This window comes from Thamnophis sirtalis, unplaced genomic scaffold (assembly GCF_051295495.1).
Source record: "Thamnophis sirtalis isolate CommonGarterSnake01/CBP01778 unplaced genomic scaffold, rThaSir2_p1.2 scaffold_4, whole genome shotgun sequence".
In the NCBI taxonomy this organism is placed as follows: Eukaryota; Metazoa; Chordata; class Lepidosauria; order Squamata; family Natricidae; genus Thamnophis; species Thamnophis sirtalis.
The window spans coordinates 8,068,951-8,085,739 of record NW_028261384.1 but is presented as its reverse complement, the minus strand read 5'-3'; the positions used below and the strand labels follow the sequence as shown (position 1 = coordinate 8,085,739).

Genomic DNA, 16,789 nt, shown 5'->3' with positions numbered 1-16,789 from the left:
TTGGAAAATAGCTTGACCCCCTTCCTCTCTTTGGCAGGCTCTCAAATATTGGAAGACTGCTATCCTGTCTCCCCTGGCCCTTCTCTTCACTAGCCAGGGCCGGGTACTTACAATTGTTCCTCATATGTTTTAGCCTCCAGTCCCCTAATCATCTTGTTTGCTGTCCTCTGCACTTTTTCTAGAGTCTCAACATCTTTCTTATAGTGTGGTGACCAAAACGGGATGCAGCATTCTAGGTGTGGTCTTACTAAGGGTTGATAGAGTGTTTCACTGTCAGATAAGGGTCTAATCTAGAATGCCACATTATTGGATCCAGACTTTTTTTTTTTTACATATGGTTTGTCAAGCATGTATGAGAAAACAAGTATAAGTATGCATTGTGACCTCTAGGCTGGAATACTGCAATGTGCTCTACATGGGGCTGCCCTTGAAGAGTATTCGGCGACTTCAGCTGGTCCAGAATGCAGCCGCGCAAGCGATCGTGGGTGTACCTCGTTTCATCCACGTAACACCTATCCTCCGCGAGCTGCACTGGCTGCCTGTTGATCTCCAGGTGCGCTTCAAGGTGCTACTTGTCACCTACAAAGCCCTTCATGGTATTGGATCTGGGTACTTGAGAGACCGCCTTCTGCCAATTACCTCCACTAGGCCAATAAGATCCCATAGATTAGGCCTCCTCCGAATTCCATCAGCCGGCCAATTTCGACTGGCAACTACCCAGAGGAGAGCCTTCTCGGTGGCTGCTCCGACCCTCTGGAACGAACTCCCCGTGGAGATTCGCACCCTCACCACCCTCCAGACCTTCCGCGTAGCCCTTAAATCCTGGCTGTCCCGACAGGCCTGGGGCTAAAGACTCCAACCCCACTCGAATAGTATGACTGTTGTGCTTTTTTAATGATGTATTGTCTTCATGTTTGTAACTTGTTTGTCCTTCCCTCCCCCTGAATTGTGAGCCGCCCTGAGTCCCCTCAGGGAAAAGGGCGGCATACAAATAAAGTAAATGAAAAATGAAAAATATAACATATAAACCTATGGGTATAAGCAAGTATGCCTATATACATAAGAAATATATGATGATTGTAATGATGTCATCAGCCACAAGTTTAAATGTCCCAAAGGTGCTTTGTCCAAAAGGCGACTGGACTTTCCTGGTTATTTTTATTGAAAAGATTTTGCTTCTCATCCAAGAAGCATCTTCACTTGTCTTCAGCATTTTCAGATGGTTCTTGGATGAGAAGTGAAATCTTTTCAAGGAAAAAAAACACCTTGAAAAAACCCAAGCAAGTTTTGGAAAAGTATCTTTGGGACAACCATGACCGAGAATTTCCATAGACACAAATTTGAATCTTTTCCAGATGTTGGAGCCTCGGTCAGCTCTTTTGAGAGTTCTAAAGGGGGCTGTAGAGCTTTCCATCTTAGAAACCCCACACTATTTTACCCATCAGGGCTCTTGCTGAGTTACTGAGTTAAACAGAGGCCGTTCATGAGAATAGAATAGAATAGAATAGAATTCTTTATTGGCCAAGTGTGATCGGACATATAAGGAATTTCTCTTTGGTGCATATACTCTCAGTGTACATAAAAAGACAAGATACATTCGTCAAGAATCCTAAGGTACAACACTTAATGATATTCATAGGGTACAAATAAGCAATCAGGAAACAATCAATATAAATCGTAAGGATACAAGCAACAAAGTTATGTGGAAGAAGAGAAGCAAAGTCTGGGGGTATCCTTTTGCTTATCATGAAAATAGCAGTCCATGAAGGATTATTTAGTTTAGTCAAAAGTGCACTGGGGAAGGAAAGAAGAAGTAATACCTTTTTTTAAAAAAAATATATATGTATAATTGCTGCATTTAACTGTAGCGCAAAAGACAACCCTGGCTTTGATTAATAATTGTCATAAAACACAGCATTTGAATAATGGTAGATTTTTGTATATTTTATTAACATCTGCTGCAGACTTCATTAGCTCTTCAAAAGCCCATGACTGGACACCCTTTTGATCAAGATAGGGATAATTAACTAACATGTCACAATAACATAAAGTAGCTGTTGCAACGTCCTATATAGATCACTAAATAGCTTTGAATACGAAATGCAGCCCCTCTCGGCTACCCAAGTCCTACAAAGGAGTTAAATTGTTTACAGGATTTAGATTCTTTGCATGCACTTTTACTGTGGAGAAAATGAAAGTTCACACACCAAAAAGGATGTGATAGCTCTTCCAGGAGGTACATAATCATCACTAGGTGAGTTATTTCTTTCCTTAATTTAAAGCAGAGTGACAACAGATTCTTGATTGATTTTGTACCGTTAAAAAAAATTGCACTAAGATATTGTTAGCTTTATCATGGTTCCTTTAATAAGCCACAATTGGCTAGATTGCCAGATCACAATAAGCCAGAATGAGAGTGTAAAACAGAGTTGTTTCTCTTCAAAATATAGCAATAGCCCTTAGACTTATAGCCCGCTTCACAATGCTTTAGAGCCCTCTCTAAGCAGTTTACAGAGTCAGCCTATTTGCCCCTAAACAATCTGGTTTACCAACTTCAGAAGGATGGAAGGCTGAATCAACTTTGAGCCAGTCAGAATTGAACTACTGCCAATGGGAAGAGTTAGTCTGCAATTCTGTATTCTAACCACTGGGAAGGAAGGAAGGAAGGAAGGAAGGAAGGAAGGAAGGAAGGAAGGAAGGAAGGAAGGAAGGAAGGAAGGAAGCAATAGCACTTACTTATATACCACTTCACAGTGCTTTAAAACCCTAAGTGGTTTACAGAGTCAGCCTATTGCCCCCAACAATCTGGGTCCTCATTTTACTGACCTCAGAAGGATGGGAAACTGATTTAACCTTGAGTCTATCAGAATCAAACTGCTGACAGTCACCAGAATTAGTCTGCATTACTGCATTCTAATCATTGCGCCGCCACAGTTCTTATTCTGGTTTTAATCTTAATATTCTGGTTTTCCTAAAGGATGTTTCCTTTTTCACATAGTCAAACTGCATCTGGAGCATCATGAATTTCTGTTCTGGAAAATAAACTTTGGAAATGTACAAACTGCCTTTAAGTAATAATCAGAAGAAGGAAAATGAAACATTCAGAGATGAACCATTCTCTTTTCACAAAATTTCAAAATACATTTCTAACAACAAACATATATTATTTCTATTCTTAGTGTATGCTCATACATTTTCATGCTGATGTAAGTAATCCTATTTCTTACGCTATGTGAATTCATGCAAGAATCATCCTATGGGTAGAAATGTGCAAGAGTGAAATTGTTTTACAAGACTATATTAATAATTATCACACAATCTTTTATATTCTATATCAATTCTTCTGCATAGGTACATTTGGAAAATTACCATTCTCTAAGAGGCTTAATAGAGAGAACAGAATAACAGGGTTGGAAGGGATCTTGGATGCCTTGTAGTCCAACCCCCTACTCGAGCAGGAGACCCTATATCATTTCAGACAAATGGTTGTCCAATCTCTTCTTAAAAACTTCCAGTGTGGGAGCAACCACAACTTGTGAAGGAAGGTTGCTCCACTGGTTAATTGTTCTCACTGTCAGTAAATTTCTCCTTAATTCCAGGTTGCTTCTGTCCTTGATTAGCTTCTAATTGCTTTGAATCCCTCTTCTGTGTGGCAGCCCCTCAAATATTAGAACACTGCTATCATGTCACCCCTAATCCTTCTTCTCATTAAACTAGGAGGCATATCCAATTCCTGCAGCTGTTCTTTGTATGTTACAGCCTCCAGTCCTTTCTTTGTGTCATCCAACCATCACTGAAAGGACACAATGTCTGTCCTTTGGCATAACACAGACTCTAGAACTGTGGTTTTCAACATGGGGCCCACGCCAGTGATGGGTTTGTACCTATTCGGACAGGTTTGGTCAAACCAGTAGTAGCTTGGTGGTCTACGTCACTGGAACCAGCAGCAACCCAAGCCTGCCATGCCCCTGAACTGGTTCTCCCGGCAGCGCCATAGGCGGCACCATCTTGTTTTTTTGCTTCTGTGCATGCACAGAACAAGCAGTGCGCATCAAGCACACGCGAACAGCGCAACCCTGAGCAAACCAGCAGTAGTCTCTGCTGGAACCTACCACTGGCCATGTCCCTCGGGGGGGGGGGGGGACAATTTGATTTTTAACGGGGGCAATTTGAACCTTATTTAAACCAAGTTAATGGCCTTTTAGGCTTACTCTGCATGAGTAGAGTTTACTTTTTGAGTAAAGTAAGAATTATATGTCATGGGGGGGGGGGGGAATCAGGATTTTAGAGATGCTTAGGTGGGGCATGGCCCCAAAAAAGGTTGGGAACCACTGCTCTAGAAGATATTATAAATCATTAGGGCAGAAATGACATATTTTTTCCGGAATTTTCAGTCTATCACAAAGAACAAAACAAGGCAATCTTTAATTCCCACTGAGGATCTATAAGAGTTTACACTAACACTAATGGAAGAGCTCCTGAGTTAACTATTTATGACAGTATTATTATTATCATCTGTTTCCAGGAAAACCCTGCTGTGACAAGAGAAAAATCAGTGAGAATAATATCACTTTGTATCACCCTTATGGCCAGAGGACCCCTCCTGCTGAATGTCAGGAGTGATGCTAGTCGCATTACTGTAGGATGGAGGAATGGCCACCGAAGACGAGTTCTGAGAATTACTGGACTGGCTGCCTTCATTTTCACTCAGACTGAACACCGATAAGTTTTCCTCTTCTGGAATATTCTCCAAGGAGATAGTTACATAGGGTTCCTGAGGCGCTTCCTTTCCTGCGTGCTGGAGGAGATGCATCCGAAAAGCTCTTTGAATTATGACAGCAGACTCATCCTGCTTTCTCTTGGGAGTTGTCACAATTGGCTCATAGGCAATCTTCTCCGGATATTTTTCTTCTATTTGGGACTCAAACGAGTCCATTTCTCCAGATTCTCCCAGCACCCTTTTGGTAAAAGCAAACAAAATATCCAAACAGTGGATTTTACTCCCATTGACTATCGGAAGGTCCATGGACAACAACTGATGGCTATTTGGTTTCGGTATTCGTAAAGGTTCTTCCAGGGCATCTGCAAAGTTGGAGAGTGCGGAGTAAGAGATAAACTGGGTCGCTTTGGGGTCAAATTTTGCCCAGATCTCATAAAAGATTTCAAAGTCATCGTCCCCTAGTGGCTCTGTGCTCTCTTCGGTGGCAACGTTCAAATTCTCGATGATGACAGCAATGTACATGTTGACTACAATCAGAAATGAAATAATGATGTAGCTGACAAAATAGGCAATGGCCACCTTGTTGTTGACACAGGGGCTCTTCTGTGGGGTGGATTTGATGTTCGGAGCACACTTATAGTTGTCCTGGTGGAGGAGCATTGGCCCCAGAAGCTCATCCCAGCCGGCGGAGGTTGTCATCTGGAAGAGGCAGAGCATGCTGTTGCCGAACGTCTGGAAGTTGAAAATATCGTCAATCCCTTGGACCCAACTGGCGCAGGAGAAATTAGCCATGCCAAATATAGCGTAGATGAACATGATCAGGAAGAGAAGGAGCCCGATGTTGGTGAGGGCGGGGAGGGACATCAGCAGAGCAAAAAGCAGGGTGCGCAGTCCTCTCGCACCTCGGATCAGCCTCAGGAGGCGACTGATACGGACCACTCGAATGACACGCAAGATTGTCGGTGGGAAATTGAGACGTCGCCAAAGCTGGGTTGCTGCAAGGCCTGCGGGGGGGGGGGGGGGGAAATAGGCTTGCAATGAATTTGACCGCCTTGAGTCACCATGTACAAATAGGAGGCAATATAAATTTTCTAAAATAAACAAACAAACAAAAAACAAACAAACTTAAAACTCTATTCTTTAACGGAAGTAGTCCTTGACTTATAACAGTTTGGTTAGTGATCGTTCAAAGTTACAACGGCACTGAAATATGTGATTGTTTTTTCACAGTTACGACCTTTGCTCCATCCCCATGGTCATGTGATCGAAGTTCAGATGTTTGGCAAATGGTTCATAGTTGTGACCATTGCTGTTTTCCAAGTTATGTGATCCACTTTTGCGATCTTCTGACAAAGTCAGAAGTGGGGAAGCCAAATTCACTTAACAACCGGGTTACTAATTTAACATCTGCAGTGATTTACATAACAACAAGGGCAAGAAAGGTCATAAAGTGGGGCAAAACTCACTTAACCAACGTCTGATTTAATAACAGAAATTTTGGGCTCAATTGTGATCGTAAGTCGAGGATTACCTGTACTAGCCCTCAAATTACAACCATTTGTTTAGGAACTATTCAAAGTTACGACAGCGCTGAAATAGGTGTCTTATGAATGTTTTTCACAGTCATTTCAGTTCCCCATGATCAAAATTGATCAAAATTCAGTCATTCTGCATGTATTTATGACCAGAGGTGGGTTGCTGCTGGTTCGGTCTGGATCGGGCAAGCCAGTAGTAGCGGCAGCGGGAGAGCGCCCAAACCGTTAGTAAAAAAATTAGAAACCCACATCTGTTTATCATGGTTGCAATGTCCTGGAGTCATGTGACCTGCTTTATGACATTCTAACAAACAAAGGCAACGGGGAAGGCAGAATCATTTTACAACCATACCACTAAGTTAACAGCTACAGTGATTCAATTAACAATTGCGGCAAGGAAGGGCAAAATTCAGTTAACAACTATCTTGCTTACAAAGAAAATGTGGGGATCAATTGGCTCTACTGGTTGTCTTGGGGATCTGAAGACAAATGAAGTAACAGACCGCATCTCTGTGCAGTTCGTGCTCTTTGTAGTTTTTGTCTGATTTTTGTTATTACTTTTAATGCTGTCATATTTATGGTTTTTATTGCACTGCAAGCCAGACCAGTTCACAATGGATCGTGAGATGGGCAACATATACATTTAATTAATTAATAACATAAATAAATAAATAAATAAATAAATAAATAAATAAATAAATAAATAAATAAAAGCACATTTTTAATGATAGGTAACAGCAGTTGGGATCTGGCCCAAAAGAGTAAATTGATGGATTACTTTCTTAAAATGTGTTTCACACACATACGCGGTCACAGGATCCAGAGATTCATTGGTTTGCTGCTATGCCAGTTTTCTTTTTCCAAATTCTGAATTATTTCATTTTCATGCAACACTTTACAACCAATTCTTGCAACCATGCATTCCTAAGTCTGCCTTATACAGATAGTGCTTGACTTACAACAGTTCATTTAGTGACTGTTCAAAGTTACAACTGCACTGAAAAAGTTTATAACTGTTTTTCAGAGCATTGCTGCCTCCCCGAGGTCACGTGACCAAAATTCAGGGGCTTGGCAACTGACTCATATTTATGACAGTTGCTGTGTCCTGGGGTCATGTGATCACTTTTTGTGACCTTCTGACAAGCAAAGTCAATGGGGCAGCCAGATTCACTTAACAACCATGTTACTAATTTAACAAGTACAAAGACTCACTTCATAACCATGGCAAAAAGGTTGTAGAATGGGACAGGACCAGTGGTGGGATTCAAATAATTTAAGAACAGGCTCTCTGCCCTAATGACCAGTTGGGTAGGCGGGGCTCAGTGGTCATATGACTGGGTGGGTGTGGCCCACTCAATGTCACTCACGTCGATGTGCTGTTATAGTGTCATAAGGGTTAACTGGTGGGGCAGTTTCTGTAAGCAGGGCAATAAAGGTTAGGCTAGAAATAACACCAGAATGTTTCATTCCTTACAGGATTAGCCCTGTAGAGTGGAAAAAAACAAAAGGAGATTTCCTCCAACAACTGGTTCTCCGAATTGCTTAGAAAGTTAATAACCGGGTCTCACAAATAGATGCAAACTGGCTGAATCCCACCACTGGACAGAACTCACTTAACAACTGTCTCACTTAACAACATACATTTTGTGCTAGTGGTCCTAAGTTGAGGACTACATGTACATGTGAAGTGAAAGTTTAAGAATGTAAATAAGTATACCATGCCAAATATTATCTGCCTTGTAGCTTCTTAGCATTGGCAAGCTAAGGACTTTGTAAAGGAAAAAATGTCTACTTACTAATGATGGAAAGAATGACGACCACCAAATCAAATATGTTCCAGGAGTCTTTGAAGAAATAAAGCCTCAGAGCCAACAGCTTCATTACACACTCGCCAGTGAAGAGGGCAACAAAGACAAAGTTGATCTTTTCAAGAAGTTGATCAGCAGCCACATCTTGACCTTCATATTCCACGGCCATGACCACCACATTTAAGAAGATAAGACTGATGATGAACAGTTCGAATGCTTGCTTGTTTACGATATCAAAAAGAAATCCTTGGAACTGGTTCTGTGGAAGGGAGGGAAAGAGAGGAAGGAAAGGAAGGAAAAGAAATGGGGAGAAAGAAGGGAAGGAGAGGGAAGGAAGGAAAGAAGAAAAGTAGGAAAGAAGGAAGGAAAGATGGGAAAAAGGGAAGGAAGGAAAGAAAGAAAGAAGGGACAGAGGGAGGAAAACAGGGAGAGAGGAAAAGAGGGTGGGAGGAAGGAAAAGGGAGGAATGAAGGGAAAGAGGAAAGAACAGAGGGACAGGAAAAAAGGAGAGAAGGAAGGAAAGAAGGAAGGGGGAAGGAAGGAAGGAAAAGAGAAGGAAGGAAGGGGGGGGGAGGGAAGATGTTAGTATCAAGATTCCAAAGCAGTTCAAATAGTTACATCAAATCCTTTGATAATTATTTATCCCAACCTGGAAGTCACCAATAGAACCTAACAGAATCAGGAAGACAGAATCGGCTACATATCCTAAAGAAGTCCTGAAAGGTTTCAAGGAGATGTTTCTATTGCTGTTGCCCCAAGTTAATCAAGTTTCTTTTTGATTCCTCTATGCGGAATCAAAGAAACTGCCCAAGAGATTTTGGCCAGGGCTGCTAGGGGTTCACAGGAGAACCTCTAGCTAAGATTCTGTGCAGTTTAGAGAACCCCCAAATCGCATTCAAGGGAAGGCTGGAAACGGGCTTCTTATTGGCCTATAAAAGCCCTCTAGAGCCTGGGGAGGCTGTTTTCACCCTCCCAAAGACTCGAGGAAAGCCTCCAGAGCCCGGGGAGGGCAACCCCTCCCCCCCGTGGTGCAGGAGGTCAACTAGGCCACAACCCACCCAGAGAATTCCTTGCTAAATTTTTTGAAGCCCACCCTGGATTTGGCTGACCAAGTTCAAAACATTTGATTACCTCCTTCCTGCCTGTCTGCCAAGGATTATCCTGAGGGCAGTAGTGATATATTTGATTTCCTTTTTGCAGGTAATGAGGAAAATAAGTTTGTTTCTATAAGATTCACAGCAGCTCCTGGGACCAGATGATCTTTGCTCGGTGCTTCCCAAAACTTTTCTTTCCTTATTGAAAATTACTTATCAGAAACACCCTTTTAGGCAATTTAGGTACAAGATTAACTCCACAGGAAAAAAAATAATGGTTTACCCAAAGAAAAACTGCTTTTATCCTATTTGGGTAATTTACTCCAGTTTGGGTAATATCTGGGGTGGGATTCAACTAGTTCATACTGGTTCAGGTGAGCCAAATGCTATCTGGTTTGCCAAACCGATAGTTGCTGTACTGGCTGGCCCCACCCTCCCCTCTCCTCCCATCCCAGGAATCTCCACGTGGCCTATTTTGGATTCCAGGTAAGCGCAGGGCCCATACGGAGGCTCTGGGAGGGCAAAAAACGGGCCTCCCAGAAGTTCTGGAAGTCCAGAAACGGACGCAGGGGGCCTTTGGAGCTTGGAGACTGTTTTCGCCCACCCAGAGTCTCAAGGAAAGCCTCCAGAACCTGGGGAGGGCAAAAGCACCGTCTCCTCCCCCCATCTTGGTGCAGGAGGCCAAATATACCCTGCCTACTATGGCCACACCCACCCAGCAACTAGGCATAGAACCAGTTGCTAAAATTTTTGAATCCCACCCTTGGGACCCACCCTTAACTGAAAGCACCTGAGGGCAGGACAAGAAGCAACAGATAGAAACTAATCGAGGTGTCAACTCTCTGTCAGCAGAGCAGCAGCAGAGCAGGATCTCAGATTACAGTAGCTGGGTTGAAATGAATGAAGCTATTGGATAACATGATTTATGACAGGTTGAAGGGAGGACAGAAACACGGGCAAAGTTCAAAAGCAGATACAGAAAGCAAAAAAGATGGCTACGAATAAGAAATGCCTAATGAAGAATGCCTAATGAAGCTGTTAATAAATCACTGCTTTTTGTATTATGAAGCAGGCATCATTACGGTACTTTACACAAGGAGAGAATCAACCTAGAACTAAGGAGAAATTTCCTGACAGTCAAAATAATTAATCCATGAATCACTGAAATTTTAAAGAAGAGATTGGACAACCCTTTGTCTAAAATGGTGTAGGGTCTCCTACTTGAGTAGGGGGTTGGACTAGAAGACCTCTTAGGCCCCTTCCAACTCTGCTCTTCTGTTATTCTGAATAACATTTTTATATTTTCTGTATTAACCAGATGTAAGGAATGCAGATTGGTTGGCATTTTCCCTGCGATTCAAGATGGCAGATTTATTGCAAACTAACCTGAGCTGACTTTGGCATAGTCTTTAAAATTTTGTTACTTTTACTTTAGTTTTATAAGAATACAACTAATCACCCGGTTATTTAGAGATTATTTGAAGGTCTGATGCATCTATTGGAACTCAATTCTGATGGTTGACCTTTCCACAGTCATGTGACTGTACTTTGGATGCTTGGCAACTGGCCTGTATTTACAACTTTTTACAATCACACAGGTGCTTTTTTCAGGATGCAACTGGACTTTCTGATTTTTCCTTGAAGACATTTCGCTTCTCACCCAAGAAGCTTCTTCAGCTCTGGCTGGATGGTGGGGAATGGAAGGGTTTCATCCGGTCAGAGCTGAAGAAACTTCTTGGATGAGAAGTAAAACATCTTCAAAGAAAAAACAAGAAAGTCCAGTTGCCTCCTGAAAAAAAGCATCTTGGGGACAACGTAAAACATCATAAAATTGGGTTGGTCTTGAGTTATAATCATGATGTGTCAGCTTTATTCTGGCCGTAACTCCTGGTCTATTTGTAACACATTGAATCTTAGCAATATCACTTACAAACTGCTTCACGGTATCTACCATACTGTTTCATGTTGCTTTTACGGCCCCTTCTAAGCGGTTTACAGAGTCAGCCTATTGCCCCCAACAATCTGGTCCTCATTTAACCAACCTCGGAAGGATGGAAGGCTGAGTCAACCTTTGAGTAAGTCAGGATTGAACTCCTGGCAATTGGTAGAGTTAGCCAGCAATACTGCGTTCTAACCACTGCGCCACCAGGGCTCATGCAGGAAAAAAAATGTTTTATGTTTGGCTTTACTAAAATTTCTGAAAAATCTTTCCAAGTTAACAATGCAAATGCATTGCTGTTCGCAAGAGCCTTACCAGAGGTCGTGGAATAGTCTTATGTGGTTTCTTGGTACCAAGCTTTTTTAGTGCATTATAATATTTTTTTTGATCCTCTGACAAAAAGATGAGTTCTCCACCTAGGTATAAAAGAATAACAACATTGCTATTAAATTTCTAAAGTATAATTTTTATCTGCATCTATTTATCTCTGTTCAAAAGACAAGAATTGTTCAAAGCCAACTAAACAGCTAGTACCAATAAATAGAATTTCAAAAGACAAACCTGAATATTTATCGTCTTAAAGATGGAGGAACGCATTCTAAAATACACTCTTTAATTTAACTGAAAACAAGTTCCTGAATTTGGGTACGACTATCCTAGAGTTCTAAAATGTTAGTCATAATTATGATATAATAAGAATAAAACTTTGTGGTTCTTTAAATGAAATACTTTTTTCTCGTAATCCCTTTGTGTGTACTTCATAAAGTCATTTTTATTGCTTTTTTTTTTTTTTAGAAGTCAAAGTGACTTAGAGCTACTTTTGTTACTTCTGTTGCTTGGAGCTGCTTAATTTACTTTGTGACTCTCGTGAAAAAAAGACACGGTCTAAACTAAAATATGGCTTCTGTTTGGATTTTCTAGGACATGTCATCTAATTAACTGTATGGCCTAAAAGATTAGAGAATAAATGTGCTACCTAAGCTAGTAAAGAGAGCGCTGCCAGTAAGTGAACCATTGATGGTGGTTACTAAGAAACCAGGCCAAGAGCATCTCAGGACACCTATGGGCTCCAGGAGTTAAGGAAGTGACCACTAAAAGAGTCATGCCTGGGGCAGAAGGTTTTGCTTGCACAATCTATGGAAATAAGATGATCATGTCCTTTGAGGCAGTTCTAATAATCTGGCGCCTCAAAACGTCTTATTGGTTTTGCAACAAAAGGTTAACCCAACCTGTCTTTCTGCAGACTTTCTAACTAGGATTGCGCAAGTGGTAAGGCAATACAGGTAGTCCTTGACTTACAACAGTTTGTTTAGCAACCATCCGAAGTTACAACAGCACTGAAGAAAATGACTGAGGCATTCTTAGGATCACATGATCCAAATTCAGACGCTTGGCAATCAGTTCCTATTTATGATGGCTTCATTATCCCGGGGTCACGTGATTCCCCCCTTTTGTGACTTTCTGACAAGCAAAGTCAATGAGGAAGCCAGACTCACTTAACAACTGTGTTTATTAACCGCAGTGATTCACTAAGCAATTTACCAGGAAAGATCATAAAATGAGTCCAAACTCAGATAACAAACCAGGGGTGGCATGCTACCAGTAGTGGTGGAAGCGCAAGGCTCTGCTCACCCACCCAGACGTCATCAAGGCACGTCTGTGCATGCATGCTCCCGCTGCCGAATCGGTAGTGAAGAAAATAGAATATCATTACTGTAACAAATGTGTAACTTAGCAACATGGGTTTGGGGCTTAATTGTGGTTGTAAATCAAGGACAGTCTGTATATTAAATGAGAGCAAGACGGATTAGCTTTTGTGGATTATTCCCTTTCTATATGAATCTTTCCCAGGATTTTCAACAATGTCTTCCGTAAAACACAACAACGACACACTGCCATTGGATATACTTTAAAATGTTTGTAACTGTTTGTCTTCATGAGTCTTGGCTGTTTATTTATGTTAGATACTTATCTTTTTTCTTTGCTGGTTAAAATTGTCGATAACCACACCAATAAAGAGGTTCAGCATGAAGAAGGATCCAAATATAATAAAAACCACAAAGTAAATGTATGAATATACGTTGTTTTCAAAACATGGCTGGGTGGAATTCTGAAATAAGAAAAAAAAAAAGTTTAATATGATACAGATGATCAATATCGTTCTTCTGCATTTCAACTTCCCTTCTTCAGGATATGCAAAATGACTAGCACTGATGATGTTGCCTAGTTTGGAGCTCAGAGACCACCAAGGACCCCTCACAGGAATCGCTCTCCAGAAGAGCATTGCAAAGGAACTGCTTTCAAAACTGGCATCTACCCTGATCTGGAAAGCTAATGCAAAACAATACCATTTGGTTTGCATTTCCCCCGGTCTAAGGACATCTACACTTCCTGGCTCAAAAGCCTCAGTGAAATTATTTTTTCCTTGTGGAAAAGTCAATGAGCTATTTACTCTTCTTTAATTCAAGATGCTTAATTTTACAGGAAACAAGCTAGCTGCTCAGATGGAACTAAGCTCCTGTACAACGTTTAATCCTTGATGGCTGCTGAGTCAACATTCAAGCCTTTTAGGATTCTTTCCTTTGAACTTCCCATAATGCATAAGTAAAGGTTCCCCTCACACATATGTGCTAGTCATTCCCAACTCTAGGGGGCGGTGCTCCATTTCAAAGCCGAAGAGACAGCGCTGTCTGAAGAAGTCTCCATGGTCATGTGGCAGGCATGACTAAGAGTCAACCAAGCCTTGGACTCAAAGACAAAGTTACCCCTGCATGGCCCCATGGGAGTCTGACAACCAATCAGAATACAAGCTCAAATTCAAAAGCCCACAGAGGGCATAAAATCCCAAGCACTCTTAGAATCTCTTTCCTTTTTGCCTAGGACCTCAAACCATATGATCCTGTTCATCATTAAACCAAATTTGAATATTCTTATTTTCTAGTACTTAATCCCAAACCTGTGCCTAAACAATGTCAGCTGATTAATGTCAATTCTTTACTGTTCTTCTTGCCACAATGTTGACCAGCTTTTAAAATCTGCTAATATTATCTCATAGCGTCTCTGATGCTCAAGCTGGAAAACTATAGTTTTAGGGACAGTATTACCAGAATGCTAACTGAAACAGGAAGATATCTGAAAAAAAGAGATACATAGCAACTTCTTTTACAGCTTACGTCACTAGCTGAATCTACCGCCGCATACATAATGTCCATCCAGCCTTTAAATGTTGCCTGGGGAAAAAAAAACAAATGGAGATATTATTAAACCAACTTATTAAACTTTTCTATGCTTTTTCTCCTTGATTTGTCTTATACAGATAGACTTTACTGTGTTCTCAAAAATCATTGCAAACTTTCCCCTGTCTGCCACTATAGGACATCTTCTGTACTTAAAACAAAATTCATTGCTTTTTTTTCTTTAGAAATATACAAAACCCTTAATAGGTGCAGATAACAAACATTCGATTTTCTTGGGCAAAACTTAGAAATATAAAACTATGGAGTTACTTTTCCCTTACTGTATTTTTATTATTCCCACACCTTATTTATTATTCTGTTACTTTAAGCATCTAATTTTCTTGCCCTATTTACTCCAAATATTAAAACTGGGCTAGAGAATTTGAATTTGAAATGAAAGATCACAGAAAATTAAGAAGCGACGACAGTATTGACTTCATTGATCCATCTGCTTCTTTTGATGATAGAAATAGAGACACAGATTTAGTTCTCCCATCCCACCTGGTTGACAAAGGAATAATTAAGAGAATCATGCTTTCCATGATATGTAAAAGGAAAAAAAAATTGCTCAAGGCAGCAATACTCAACTCCTTTTTTATTAGGTAATGTTGTCTATATTTTTACTGCTAAAGTTAGGGGAATCAATTATGACTATTATTAATTTTATTTATAATGCACCTACAAGATTCATTTCTCTATTTCGCGAATACTGGGTTGACAAGGTTTATAGGTTTATTTGGCTTGTATGCCGCCCTACTCCTGAGAGACTCAGGGCGGCTAACAATAGAAAGGGAAGTGGGTACAATAAAAACAACAATTAAAAATTCAGCAACAGTCATAACATCGGATGGGGCTGGATAATTCAACAGCCCCAGGCCTGTCGGAACAGCCAGATCTTAGTTGCTTTGCGGAAGGCCGGAAGGGTAGTAAGGGTCTGGATCTCAATGGGGAGATCGTTCCATAGGGCCAGAGCAGCCACGGAGAAGGCCCTCCCCCAGGGAGTCACCAGCCGACATTGGCCGGCAGATGGAATCCGGAGGAGGCCTAGTCTGTGGGATCTAATAGGTCTTTGAGAGGTGACTGGCAGGAGGCGGTCTCTCAGGTAACCAGGTCTGATACCATGTAGGGCTTTAAAAGTAACGACTAGCACCTTGAAGCGTGTCCAGAGACCAATGGGAAGCCAGTGCAGCTCGTGGAGGATAGGTGTAACGTGGGTGTACCGAGGTGCACCCACAATTGCTTGCGCGGCTGCATTCTGGACTAGCTGAAGTCTTCGAACACTCTTCAAGGGTAGTCCCATGTAGAGCACGTTACAGTAATCCAGTCTTGAGGTGATGAGGGACAAAGGAATAATTAAGAGAATCATGCTTTCCATGATATGTAAAAGGAAAAAAAATTTGCTCAAGGCAGCAATACTCAACTCCTTTTTTATTAGGTAATGTTGTCTATATTTTTACTGCTAAAGTTAGGGGAATCAATTATGACTATTATTAATTTTATTTATAATGCACCTACAAGATTCATTTCTCTATTTCGTGAATACTGGGTTTAGATAACTACAGAAGCCAATCATGCTGCTACTAAACATAATCAACTAACTGTTCTACACTGCTGTGTAAACACAAATAATTGTGTTTGGACTTTGTCCAAATAGACAAGGATATTTTAATTGTCTTTTTTCCCCCAGCACTGTTTTTTAAAGCTCTCCTCATAGATTTTGCGCCCTAAGCAAATTTCCCCACAATTAGCTATTAATAACATATTCTGGCTGCACACATCTTACGAAAGATATTTAATATCTATATTAAATATAGCTCCAAAAGAACAACCAATCACACGACCAACTGACCACACTAGCACACAAGACATTTATAAGCTAAAGAGAACAGGACAAGAAAATCCTGCTGATGATGTTACCTAGTCTGGTAACAAAACGTTCAGAAACTAAGTTGAAACAAGCTTGGAGAGCAAACAACTATCAAAATTTAAAACACGAGCTACAAGTATTTTCTATTATTTCAAAGATATTTAATATCCATTTTATTAAACATACCACTTGGAGGAGTGCCAGGTACCCATTCCCAACATGATTAAAGTTGATGGTCATATTAATGCAACTGTTCTCATTTTCAACATTCCAACATGAAAATTTCCCTCCAAACAGTTGCACTCCTAAGATGTTAAATGGGAGCCAAAGTACAATGCAGACAAGAAGCACATTTCCAATGGAAGGGATAGCGCCAGCCAAGGCATTCACAACAACCTGAAAGAAAGAAAGAAAGAAAGAAAGAAAGAAAGAAAGAAAGAAGGAAGGAAGGAAGGAAGGAAGGAAGGAAGGAAGGAAGGAAGGAAGGAAGGAAGGAAGGAAGGAAGGAAGGAAGGAAGGAAGGAAGGAAGGAAGGAAGGAAGATCGAGATACACAATCAATTCCCATTGCAAGGACAAATAGTAAAGGCC

The 16,789-nt window shown here is 40.9% G+C and overlaps 1 protein-coding gene across 1 annotated transcript in view; it reads right to left on the bottom strand.

Annotated features, from left to right (window-relative positions):
* Window positions 1-4,567: 4,567 nt before the first annotated feature.
* The window catches only part of LOC106539744 (sodium channel protein type 5 subunit alpha-like), a 60,412-nt gene continuing 48,190 nt past the window's right edge, over window positions 4,568-16,789 (bottom strand). Inside the window, exons 24-29 of the mRNA XM_087712238.1 lie at window positions 16,386-16,595; window positions 14,270-14,326; window positions 13,065-13,206; window positions 11,412-11,512; window positions 8,052-8,322; window positions 4,568-5,724 (exon numbers count right to left, since the gene is read on the bottom strand). Of these exons, the coding sequence (XP_087568364.1) occupies window positions 4,568-5,724; window positions 8,052-8,322; window positions 11,412-11,512; window positions 13,065-13,206; window positions 14,270-14,326; window positions 16,386-16,595 (1,938 nt within the window). The remainder of the gene's footprint in view (window positions 5,725-8,051; window positions 8,323-11,411; window positions 11,513-13,064; window positions 13,207-14,269; window positions 14,327-16,385; window positions 16,596-16,789) is intronic.